We start from the raw sequence: 14023 nt of genomic DNA on the forward strand, positions 1-14023 counted from the left end.
GCCTCACAGCCCAGTTGTTCAATGTGCACTTTGAGAAAGATGCTTACATGTTCAAGTATCAGTTTGTTCATTTTAAAGACAACAGTTACCAATGAATTGTGTTCAGAACCCTTGAACAGTACAGATGAAAAGCACAGTGTCATGGTATAGAGGTTACGGGAAGGAAATTACTTCACTGGAGTTCACAGGGAAGGGTTGGTGTTACTTTGGATGATAACATTAAGAGGCCAAGTGATTTTTATTAAATATAAGTAAGCTCAAAATATAAGCATGATACCAGGACTGACACTGAATTATTAGTATTTTTCCAACCATCATCTGAGGACCCTTGACACTGAGTTGTGGAATTGAATTCAACATATGCCTGGATTCCTATACCCAAAGATGTCCCCCCCAAATTCAATGCCCTGGGATAATATGAAAAGAAAAAGAGAACAGAATGGTGAAAAAAATTAAAAATATCCAAACTATAAAAATATGCACAATAACTCTAAAAGTTCAAATTAAAACTAGACCTAAATATTTACATATTTTATTAAATCTTTACAATCAGTAATTATAATCAAATACACAATTATATACAAGAATTATATACATTTTGCCCAGACTTTTACATCACAGTACATAGTTTCCCTTAGAAATATTGTATACATTTATCACCAAACAATAAAACCCAACAACATAAGTGTTACAGCACCTGTTAGTACAGACATCTTTTTTCATAAATTACATCATAAGAAAATATACGGCTGTAAATTGGGCTTTTAAAAATGTCTTTTATAAAATCTGAACATACAATGTTTCATTCACAGAATGTTTTTTTTCTATGTTCTGACTGAAGCCTTGTGCCTAAAACGACCAGTTGAATATTTACTAAATTCTACCCACCCCTCTAAAATTATAAGCACTATTTAAATTTCTTATGCTGAGCTGTCTTTATGATGAATTTGGCATGGGGTTTGGTGAGAGAACAAATGCTGGCTTCACTATAAAAAGGGTTCTGTGATAGTAATTTAAATCTAAAAGAGTTCTCAAGAGATACATTAGGGAAATTAAACTCAAAGTGCACAATTTTTCATTTTAAAATCTAATACTGTGAAGAAAAAAGGAAAAGGAAAATGTCACAAAGTAATTTGTTCTGAAACAATTATACTCTTTTTGGAAGCCTGTTACAGTTAAAAAGAAAAAAGAAAACTTACCCAACAAAATATACCATCCCAAACATATCTAGTAAATTACAATTCTTCACACTTAAAACTTTATGGAAAAAGTACTGCAAATTAGGGCATATTATTTCAGTGGATTTTTATATGCAAAAAAAACATATAGCTATTTTTATTAGGTAAACAAGTTAAGTTTTAAAACTTGAAAATACCTGAATTAAATACTTGCTCTAATAGATAACTTTTAACTTTCAGATAAAATCCTTACTTGGTTCCAGGTTTGTAAACATTGTATAAATCTTTCTTAGTCAATTTTATGGCTGTGGTGATCATTTCAGCTCTATTTCTAAGCAGTCAACATTTAACTGAGGTAGACCAGATGTTTCTAAATTCAAGGTCTCATAGAGTTCCCTGAATCTTTAGCAAGTAAATAAAACATCTATGCAAGGTATTTCACAAACAAAACATTATAAAAACTAATGCTGTTTGAATTTTTTAATGAATTAAAAAATGACTTCATGGCAGTATGTCAAATAAGTAAATGAATGCTGAGTCAATTATGTTGGTGTTTGAAGCTGAATGAAAAAAAATATATATATACATGTGTGTGTATATATATTCTTAACTAGGGAAAAATTGTATATAATTCATTCTGAGTATTAAGTATAACTGATTAAACTTTTTTTCCCTCTTTTAAAGAAAGGATTTAGTTTATCAAACAAGTGAATGATTTGCTTCTAAATCTCAGTGAAAGGCAACACCTCCCCCTAATGGCCAAAGGGAGAGTAGCAGTAAGATGGCTGTTCCCAAAGGGCCTGCCACAGCATCCTCCATGCCATTAAGTTTTCCTTGTTGGAAAAAAAAAATTATGTGGTTTTGATAACTCAGAAGAATTAGATTTAGACAGAAATGCTTTGAGTTACAAATACAAAATCAAATCAACGTATATAAGGCTTCTGTAATCAAAGTCTTAGAGGAACATCTGCTCCTTTTCTCCAAGCCCCAGTCCTATAAATCAAGGCAAGTCAAGTAATTAAGCTTCAGCTATTTTGGCAGCTTTGCAATTAAATAAACAAAGCACTATGTCTATCCTTCTGTATACTGTATGTATTATAATTCTATCTTCTTACATCAAATTTCACATGCAGAGACTAAAAATATCCATTTTTTGGTGTCAGGTTTTAAGGACCAATAAAGGTCTTGTTATACTACTTTTTCTCCCCCTTCCCTTCCCACCAAAGTGAATTCTTTATTAGATTTGTTACTCACTGACCCAATTATGTTTAGATTGAATTTAAAAGCAGGTATTTATCCCTTTATAAAAAAATATATTTACCTGGGATCTAAGACATACTGTACATGAATATACACAAGTACAATACAGCACTGCTGTTCTTCAACAGCTCCATATATAGTGTAGGTTATTTAGTACCTCAAAACCAAGTTTTAGGAAAAGGTTATTGTGTGATGTCATGGTAAAAGAAAGGAATTAAGTCTCTCAAATATTCCTTTATAACTGATTAAGATAAGTTTAAGAAAATAAATAAAATGAGTAAAGCCATGATTTCAATAATGGGCTGTCTATCAATATCAACAACAAAATTTCAACAATTTTTTAAATGTGGCCAGCACCAGACTGCCACCAAAAAAAAAAAAAAAAGAAAAGAAAGAAAGAAAAAAATTTCCTTAAGCTATATGGCTATATGTAGTTGCTACTGTGTAAATTTTTTACACAGGTTACCATAGAGTAATTTTCAAGTCCACATCAGAAAGAATATGTTAAAACAAAAAACAAAAACAATTCTAAAAAACATGATTCAACAGAAAATGTGACAGATTCCTTAGGTATAACTTTAGAAACAAAAGTTTCAAAGGAGAAAGATGGGAATTTTAGACTACTACCACTTTTATCATGGCTCCATAAGATAGAAAAATGGAACAGAATATATTCAGGTTGGCTATCCAGGCCTGTTGGCTCAAACTGCATACTAAACATGGGCTGGAGTAAGGCTGATGGCTAGAGGTAACCACCTCCAAAAGAAATGACTGGGAAAGATTTATAATCTACCCCACAAGGATATAACTCTAAGCTCCATTTAAGAGTAGTCACAGCTTTCCCTATGGAAGGCCTCATGGAAAGTTCATATTGCAACTTACAATTTCTCCCTTCCTCAATTTATCAAAAGAATTAAGTAACCAATTTCCATAACATATGACCTTTTACATCATCCCACTGATTAGTCTTTATGTAGAAAACTCACTGAGAAAGTATATTGGTTTCACCTTTGGTTTAACTGAAAAGAACATTGTTTGGGATGGGGGGGATCAAGTCATCTTAATCTTTTGTCACTGAACAAAGTAAGCATAAGTGATGAGCAAAAACTTTTTATCATGAATGTATTTGTTTCATAACCAGTTAGGTCACTTAAAGTGATTTTGTGAAGGCAGCATAACCAGAATGCCACAAGACCCATATGTCTTCCCAAGAAGAGCCTCTTACCCCAAAACCAGGAAAGTAGAGCTTCCTTCAATTAGAAATCTACACAAACTCCCATTTCCCACTCCATTATTAACTGAATGTGTTTCTTGTCTATCCAGAGACTAGAATATGGTTCCTAGAAATGCCCAGTAATCTTTCCCTGGCCTGACATGCTGCAGGGTGTGCAACACTGTCATTTGAGGAGAAGACTGAGTTTTTCCATTTTGATGGGACAGTTTAAACAAGATCAATTCTAACACAGCATGCTCCAGATTCCTATGACAACTACCAATCCCAGTCAGAACGTGGTTGCTCATCACCATACTTAAAGCCTCCCACTGGAGAGCCTGCTCAGTATTAGGGGGTCTATGACCACAGTTTACCTTTGCTTTTAAAATACCTACCACAAGATTCTTTAGTGAGTCATAGTTCATCCTTCTCCATCATTTCAAATGCTTCTATATCTTCATTCCAGTCTGCTAATATGGAGTCTATAGGCTTGACCTTTTTACCCCAGCTGACGTTAGGATTGGAATCTTCCTCAGTTTCTGATTGTTCTTGAAGTTGGTTATCTAAATCTGTACATTCACCATCAAGACTTGTAGTCTCATGGTCTTCTGTGGGATTAGAAGTCTGTTCAGAAGGGGAAAGGCTTGCAGCATCATCGCTGTCTGCCGGAGACAACGACTCTGGGTGAGAGTTCAGAGAACTTTCCTCAGGAGACTCTTGATCAACCAAATCAACTGCCTGAGAAATCGATATAATCTGTTCAGCACTTTGATTCTGAGAATCATTTTCAGAGGATGGTTGTTCTTCATTTTCCATTTCAGGATCTGTATAGAAAAAAAACAAACTTCATACTACTTTTCCTCTCAAATTTTACTACTGTACTTGAAAAGCCATACTGGTTTTTGCAATAAAAGAAAGAATAAAATGTCACACAATCACATTAATGTAGAACAGTGAACATTAGCACTGAAGAGAAGATGATTGTCTTCTAATAATGCAAACATTTTCTTAATATTTATTTTGCAAAATATGCCAGCATTAGGAAATAAACATTTTTCCAAACTGAAAGGAATGACCAATAACAGTGAAGACTGACTTCAATGAATACTAGTAAATACCAAAAAATTCATTCAACAATATTAAAATGCATATAAATTTGCAATAAACAACAAAAATTCATTAAATATCTAAATTTAGGAAAGTTTGTACATGAGAATAGTACATGAGAATAGAATAAATAAAAAAGTTTTTTCTCAGCAAAAGAAACAATAAGATAGGTAAATAGGGAGCCTACATCCTGGGAACAAATCTTTACTCCTCACACTTCAGATAGAGCCCTAATATCCAGAGTATACAAAGAACTCAAAAAATTAAACAATAAGAAAACAAATAACCCAATCAACAAATGGGCCAAGGACCTGAACAGACAATTCTCAAAGAAGGACATACAATCAATCAACAAGTACATGAAAAAATGCTCACCATCTCTAGCAGTCAGAGAAATGCAAATCAAAACCACCCTAAGATACCATCTCACTCCAGTAAGATTGGCAGCCATTATGAAGTCAAACAACAAGTGCTGGCGAGGATGTGGGGAAAAGGGTACACTTGTACATTGCTGGTGGGACTGCAAATTGGTGCAGCCAATTTGGAAAGCAGTATGGAGATTTCTTGGAAAGCTGGGAATGGAACCACCATTTGACCCAGCTATTCCCCTTCTCGGTCTATTCCCTAAAGACCTAAAAAGAGCATGCTACAGGGACACCGCTACATCGATGTTCATAGCAGCACAATTCACAATAGCAAGACTGTGGAACCAACCTAGATGCCCTTCAATAGAAGAATGGATAAAAAAAAATGTGGCATTTATACACAATGGAGTATTACTCTGCATTAAAAAATGACAAAATCATGGCATTTGCAGGGAAATGGATGGCATTAGAGCAGATTATGCTAAGTGAAGCTAGATAATCCCTAAAAAACAAATGCCGAATGTCTTCTCTGATATAAGGAGAGTAAGTAAGAAAAGAGTTGGGAGGAAGAGCATGAGAAGAAGATTAACATTAAACAGGGATGAGAGGTGGGAGGGAAAAGGAGAGAGAAGGGAAATTGCATGGAAATGGAAGGAGACCCTCATTGTTATACAAAATTACATACAAGAGGAAGTGAGGGGAAAGGGGAAAAAAAACAAGGGGGAGAAATGAATTACAGTAGATGGGGTAGAGAGAGAAGATGGGAGGGGAGGGGAGGGGATGGGGGATAGTAGAGGATAGGAAAGGCAGCAGAATACAACAGACACAAGTATAGCAATATGTAAAACAGTGGATGTGTAACTGATGTGATGCTGCAATCTGTATACGGGGTAAAAATGGGAGTTCATCACCCACTGGAATCAAAGTGTGAAATATGATATGTCAAGAACTATGTAATGTTTTGAACAACCAACAATAAAAATTAAAGAAAAAAATAAATTAAATGTAGATGTGATTGATCAGCATTTGAACCAGTTGACTTTGAATAAAGCAGATGAATCCTCCAGAATGTGGGCAGGCCTTCCCCAATCAGCTGAAGGCCTTAAGAAAATAAAGACAGAGAAACCCTGAAGAAGAAGAAATTTTGCTTCCAGACTGCTACACAGGAATCCCACCTGAGTGTTCCAGTCTGCTAGCCTGTCTTATGGATTTTATATTCAATTCTACAAAACCATCTTTTACCTACATTTGCAGATTGCTGCTGGCCCTGTAAGTTTGGACTTGCCAGTCCCTTAAGATCTCTCTCTCTCTCTCTCTCTCTCTTTCAGTTTCCTGCTGTTGTTTCAGCCAACCTTGGTCCAAAAATATTAAACAGAAAATTCTAGAAATAAACAACTCATAAATTAAAAAAAAGAACAGAATAAATAGAATACAATTTTAAACAGCACATATCATCACTGCTATATTTTAAAATAATGTATCTTTGAAAAGTGAAATTATCACTCAGTAAGCTGTGAAGATTCATTTAGCAAGATTTTTGGGTGAATATAGGTATTAAAGCAACAGATCAAATAAAATATTTTTACAAAGACAAGAAGAGATTATTTACAAAACTTCCCATTGTATGTGTATGAATTTTAAGGCATACTCATTCTAAAATCCACTACAAGGCTGAAGAGTAGATTAAACCTCTTGTAATGGATATACAGTGAAACAACTAGAGGCATTTTATTAGGGTTCTTGCAAAAGTGTTTAAATAGTATCAATGCCCGAGTGTTATATCTTAGTCTCTGCTTCTGTGATGCAGTCAGTCAGCAGATAGCTACAGAGTGTTCACTGTGTGTGGTACTAGAGATAAAATGAGGGACAAAATCAAATGCTGTCCCTACCCTTATGCATCCCATAGTCCAAAGGGGAAAAAGATATTTAAATACACAAAATAAAAACTCCAACTATGACACATATTTTGAAAGAGGTGTGTGGTGTTAGGAAAGCTTATTGTAAGTAAAGAAATGAGAGGTTCCTTCAGAAAGTAACCCTTGAGCTGAGATTTAAAGGATAAGCTGAGTTCATTAGTCAAAGAAGGAAAAAAAAAAAAAAAAACAGAAAATCTGAAGAAAATGTGGGCATGCAGACAGGATGTGAATTGATTCATCCTGCTTAAGAAGGAAGTTTATGTCCTTAGTTTTTGTTTTTGTTTTTTTTTTTTTTAGGGAGAAGTCCTCACATATCTTCTCTGTCTTCTGAGATATAGAAGAAGTAAATTTAATTAAACAGTTAGGGAAACCATGATGGAATCCAAAGAAATCAGGGAGCTAGTTGCTTAGGGCTTAAGTTCCAAGGAGAACCAAAGAAAGATATTTAAGTTTCTTTCTGGATTGTATTGTTGTAGTTTAGAAGGACAGAAAAGGGTGCAGGATTGTGTTGCCTAGTAGTGAAGACTGAGCTTCTGACTACATATAATACAATATTACTTTTGAAATCTAAATAAAGCAATAGGATAAGAAAATAGAATAAACAGTATAAGTACAGGAAACAGAACTATAAAATTATTGTAAATTATTATAAAAACCTAGAGCAACTCTAATAAGAAAATACTAAGGCAAATAAAGTAATTTTATAAGATTAAAATCACTGCAAATACCTATCAATCCTCTATAGTAGCAATCACAAGCTAAAAATAAAATCATACTCTTTTCATAATAAAAACAAAATAAAGCTACAAAACAGAACTAAATTCATTGTGAAAGTTATAAGGCTCATATTGCTTACTACTATAAAATCATAATAAAAACAACACAGGATCTGATACACACACACACAAACACATATAAATATATATCTACCCAGAAAGTCTTAATTTTTTTCATTTATATATGACAACAGAATGCAGTACAATTCATACTACACATATAGAACACAAATTTTTTGTATATCTCTGGTTGTATACAAAGTATATTCAAACCAATTTGTGTCTTCATACATGTACTTTTGATAATGATGTCCATCACATTCCACCATCATTTCTAACCCCATGCCCCCTCCATTCCCCTCCCACCCCTCTGCCCTATCTAGAATTTGTCTATTCCTCCCATGCTCCCCCTCCCTACCCTACTATGAACCAGCCTCCTTTTATCAGAGAAAACATTTGACATTTTGTTTTTTTGGGATTGGCTAACTTCACTTAGCATTATCTTCTCTAACTTCATCCATTTACCTGCAAATGCCATGATTTTATTCTCTTTTATTGCTGAGTAATATTCCATTGTGTATATGTGCCACATTTTTTTAATCCATTCATCTATGAAGGACATTTAGATTGGTTCCACAGTTTAGCTACTGTGAACCAAGCTGTTATAAACATTGATGTGGCTATGTCCCTGTTATATGCTGTTTTTAAGTCCTTTGGGTATAGACTGAGGAGTGGGATAGCTGCGTCAAATGGTGGTTCCATTCCCAGTTTTCTAAGGAATCTCCATACTGCTTTCCATATTGACTGCTCCAATTTGCAGTCCCACCAGCACTGTATGAGTGTACCTTTTCCCCCACATCCTTGCCAACACTTATTGTTGTTTGTATTCATAATAGCTGCCATATCTTAGAGTAGTTTTGATTTGCATTTCTCTAATTGCTAACAGTGATTGAACATTTTTTCATATATTTGTTGATTGATTGCATTATCTTCTGAGAAGAGACTGTCAGGACCTTGGCCCATTTATTGATTGGATTATTTGTTTTTTTGGTGTTTAGCTTTTGAGTTCTTTATATACCCTAGAGATTAGTGCTCTATTTGATGTGTCAGGGTAAAGATTTACTCCCAAGATGTAGGCTCTCTATTCACCTCACAGATTGTTTCTTTTGCTGGGAAGAGACTTTTTAGTTTGAAAGTCTTAATACTTTACCTTTAAATTAGGAAAATGTTGTTAATGTTGTTAATCATTTATGTGATTACAATGAATCCCATTTCTTTCCTTTTCTTTTGGAACCAGATAGAATTATTTTAAAGTTCCTATGCAAGAATATATGTCAAAGAAAGACAAGATTCTGGAAAGAATCAGTAAAGGCAAAAAAAATCATACCAAAAAACCAAATGACTCAATTAATGGGCAAATGATTTAAACAGACACTTCTCAAAAGAAGAAATACAAATGGCTAATAAATATATGAAAAAAACATTTAATATCAGTAGCAATTAGAGAAATGCTGATCAAAACTACACTTATAGTTCATCTCCCTCCAGTCAGAATGGCAGTCATCAAGAACACAAATAATAATAAACTCTAGAGAGAACGCGTAGAAGGAGGAACACTTTCACACTGGTGGGGTTATAAAATTAGTACAACTACTTTGGAAATCAGTATGGAGGTTCCTCAAAAGGCTAGGCATGGAACCTCCATATGGCCCAGCTATGCCACTCCTAGTTATTTGTACTGACAAAGTGAAGTCATCATACCACAGTAATGCATGCATACCCATGTTTATGGCAGCACAATTCACAATAGCCAAAATAAAATCATCAGCCCAGATGTCCATCAATGAATAAATGGATAAAAAAGTATATATACACAATGAAGGTTTATTCAGCCATAAAGAAAAATAAAATTATATCACTTGCAGGAAAATGGATGGAACTAGGGACTATCATGTTAAATGAAATACGCCAAACTTAGACAGTCAAGAGTCTTATGTTTTCTCTCATCTACAGAAGCTAGAGAGGAAAAAGGAAAAGAAAGGTGGGGGTAGATCTCATGAAAATCAAAAGGGAGTCAGTGGAGGAAAGGGATCAAGAAGTGGGAAGTACAGAAGGGGAGTGCTGGGGAGCTTGGTATACTGTGTACTGTGTGCATGTATGAATAGGTAACAACAAAGGCCATCACTACATACAACTATAATGTACCAATAAAAAAGTAGGGAAACTGAGAAACAAAGTTTGTATTTTCAGTCCTTTTGCTACTCCGAGGCCAAGAGCTTGCTTATCCTGGTGATTTGCCTTCAGTTTCCTGAAGGTGCTGTTTCCACAGTCGAGGTGAGGCTGATGCCCACTGAAATTGAAAATAGCTGTACAAGTTCACTTTGTGTTTTCTGATTTCCATGGCTGATAGGTAGCTTTAATAAGCACTCTTCTATTGACACACTATCTTGATTCTGTGTTTGTTCCTTATTAATTTAAGAATGGCTTGAAATCATGTTGATATTTGAGTGTGGGTATGCAAAAGAAAAGCATACTTCTGCTTACTTGTCCTGATTTGAAAGTGTTATTTTTCTATAATAAATGCTCTACCATAGAAATAAATGTGGCTATACTATTTCTCAAAAAAAAGTGGGAGTAAAAATAAAGAGTAAGGGGAGAGCTGCCATATTAGACATTAAAATTATTCAAAACAAATATTTTATTATTGGCATAGGAATAAATGGATTAGTAGAACAAAAGTGCAATTCTAGAAAAAGATCCAACTATGTAAAAAATATTTGATATATAGCAAAGATGGTAGTTTAATTCCAAGAGAAATGGGTGGTTTGCTTAATAAATGGTATTTAGTAACTGCCCACTCAATCGGAAAGTTAGGATCCTACTTATATTTAAAAAATAAATTCCATGTGAATTAAAAACCAAAAATTAAAGAAATGGTAAAAATTCCAGAAGAAAACTTAGGAAAATATTATGTACACCTAGGAAGGTGTGATCTTTTGAAGAAAGACTGGAAACCCAAGATCCTTAAATGAATTAATTAGTATTTCTGGTTACATAAAAATTTTAAATAAAATAAATTAACATAAAGTCAAAAGATGCTATGCCTTAAACAATATATAAATATTCTCTCTATAACTGTCTTTTATATGTATATATCCTTTTACACATAAAAATAGGTCCTATAAATAATGTAGAAAGACACACAATCTTATTTAAGGAAGGCAAAACTTATGAATAGACAACTTTATATTTTTCATTTGTGTTGATAACAAATAATACTAATAACAATAATTTTGTCACTGTGGTCCAGTCCTGTGTGGCTCCTTTAAGCTATTAACCCATGTGGGACTCACTGAGCCAACAGTACAGAAAATATTCCTTTTGAACCAATACATTATTCTTAGTCTTGTCTTGAAAGCCTTACCTTGGCCTATGTAGCTTTTATATACCTATATGCTTCTGATTTCATTACTAACCTTATGAATAAGATTTCTGGATATTGCCTTGCATCACCAGTTAAACCTGTCACTTATCACACTGTCTTCTTAGGCTGTTCCTTTCAACTGTAATTTACTTGTCTGTTCTAGTTACACGTCTTTGGACTCTTGAATACAGACATACATCTCTGAAGAAGCAAGACCAATCTCAATGAAAAATATACATGTAAAGGCAAATCTGCTGTACAATTAACAGAAACATGCACTCTCATTTCTTGCTGCAAGGGATATGAACTGCTACTGCAATTTGCAACATTTATTAAAATTAAAAAACCTGTATCTTTTTCGCCAGCACTCCATTTTAGTAAACCTCAATTTTTCCACAGGTAAAAGTATCAACAGATAAGAAGACATGTACAGGATGTTTCCTGCACCACTGTATATAGTGACAAAACAAACTAAAAATCCTAGAACTGATTTGGACACTTAACAGTGAAATGATTAAATAAATCATTGTAAGTCATACTACAAAATTTAATGTAGCTTTTAAAAGAATAACTTCTGCTATGCTACTAGCATGGAGCAATGTACTTAATATGGATTTAACTGTAAAAGGCAGTTACTGAATGATATTTGTAGTATATATCATTATTGTGAAAAGGAAAAAAATCTATAACTTTGAAAGGTATGAAGCACAAAAGAAAATAACAAAGATTACATACCAAACTCTTAATATGGGTTGGTTATCTCAGGAAAATGAGATTATTTTAAAACTTTTAATATACCCCTGAGTGAACCTGATACAAGTTGAAATTTTATTAAAAAAAAAAAAAGCAACTGGGCACGAGGATGCACAATTGTAATACCAGCAGCTCAGGAGGCTGAGGCAGGAGGATCACAAGTTCAAAGCCAGCCTTAGCAATGGCAAGGCACTAAGTAAGACCCTGTCTTTAAATAAAATTTACAAAATAGGGCTGGGGATGTAGCTCAGGGGTTGAGTACCCCTGAGTTCAATCCCTGGGTATATCCCTCCCCCCTCCCCCTGCAAAAAAGGAAAGTTTCCCAAATGCCAAATGTTTTCTCTGATATAAGGAGACTGATTCATAGTGGGGTAGAGAGGGGGAGGAACAGATGAACTCTAGATAGGGCAGAGGGGTGGGAGGGGGCAAGGGGTTAGCAATGATGGTGGAATGTGATGGACATCATTATCCAAAGTACGTGTATGAAGACACGAATTGGTGTGAATATACTTTATATACAACCAGAGATATGAAAAACTGTGCTCTATATGTGTAATATGAATTATAATGCATTCTGCTATCATTTATTTAAAAAAATAAATAAAAAAGTGAAAAGTGTGGAGGGAAAAGATTCCATAACACATAACAGATATAAAAACATGTCTAACAAATCAATAAGAAAAATACAGACAACTCAACAGAAAAATGTACAAGAACGTTGAGGAGGCATTTCACAGAAGAGAATATCCAATTGCCCTATAAATACATGAAAAAGGAGTCAACCCCGTTAGCAACCAGTGAAATGCAAAAACTGAATACAAATTAGATGTATTCATGGAGAACACTATCCAGAATGGCTAAAATTAAAGAAATGACCATAATAAGCATCGACAAAAATGTAGAGTAAGAGAAGCTTCATACACTACTGGTGAGAGTGAAAATTTGTATAATCCCTTTGGAGAATAGTTTGGCATATCCGCTAAAGCAAGCAAGCATACATACACTCTATTATCCAGCAACTCCATATGGACATGCTCAATAATGGTTATAGCAGCTGTGTTTGTAATAGACCCAAACTGGAAACAAACCACATGTCCAGCAATAGTAGAATGATTAAATAATTTGTGCTATGTTCATACAAAAGAATTTGATATAGCAATGAAAATAAATAAATTCTACCCATAATATGTATAAATTTCATAAACACATCATTAATCAAAACAACCCTGACTTAAAAAGCATACTGTGCAACTTTATTTCCCTGACTCTTGAAAAATAGAGTGTTTAGAGATGCTTGATTAAATGATAATTAAGAATGCCAAGTAAGTGATGATTACAAAAAAAAAAAGTTTTCCAAATGATAGCAATAATCACTGTATGAGGCCAACTAAATTGAAAGGTAAAGGTGGATGGTTAAGATATCAAGAAGAAAACATTTTGGTTTTCACAAACTTATGAAACTATATAGAATGAGAAATACAGGCAGCAGTCAGGAAAATAAAAATGGCAGGTGGAGTTAGGGTCCTTCATACTACTATAAAATGCTTATTTTTTTTTTTTACCAGTGATCATAGTTTCAAGAGTATAATTTTTATATTGTGGGTATGTCCACCATTATGTACAACTATAATGCACCAATAATTTTTTTTTAAAGAGAGAGTGAGAGAGAAGAGAGAGAGAGAGAGAATTTTTAATATTTATTTTTTAGTTCTCGGCGGACACAACATCTTTGTTGGTATGTGGTGCTGAGGATCAAACCCTGGCCGCACGCATGATAGGCAAGTGCGCTACGGCTGAGCCACATCCCCAGCCCCCAAAATTTTTTTTTAAAAAGTATTACATTAAATTCTGGAATGCTGTAGCAGAAATACAGGAAGCAAAGAAAGAAGAAAATCTTGAGATCCAAAGAAAAGAAAATCAGTATTAATAAAAAGGGACAGGAATCTTAGTAAAGACTTAAGAAATTGGATTTTCTTCCTTCCTTCCTCTGAACACTGTTTACTGAAGCAAGGAATACAGAGAACTATTTAA

The 14023-nt window shown here is 34.1% G+C and overlaps 1 protein-coding gene across 10 annotated transcripts in view; it reads right to left on the minus strand.

Moving 5' to 3' along the window:
* Window positions 1-518: 518 nt before the first annotated feature.
* The window catches only part of Edem3 (ER degradation enhancing alpha-mannosidase like protein 3), a 71982-nt gene continuing 58477 nt past the window's right edge, over window positions 519-14023 (minus strand). For all 10 annotated transcript variants that reach the window (XM_040276763.2, XM_040276764.2, XM_040276765.2 and 7 more), the window contains one exon: window positions 519-4475. In XM_040276763.2, the coding sequence (XP_040132697.1) occupies window positions 4066-4475 (410 nt within the window). In that variant the 3' untranslated portion in view covers window positions 519-4065. The remainder of the gene's footprint in view (window positions 4476-14023) is intronic.

Source organism: Ictidomys tridecemlineatus, chromosome 10 (assembly GCF_052094955.1).
Source record: "Ictidomys tridecemlineatus isolate mIctTri1 chromosome 10, mIctTri1.hap1, whole genome shotgun sequence".
Classification (NCBI taxonomy): Eukaryota; Metazoa; Chordata; class Mammalia; order Rodentia; family Sciuridae; genus Ictidomys; species Ictidomys tridecemlineatus.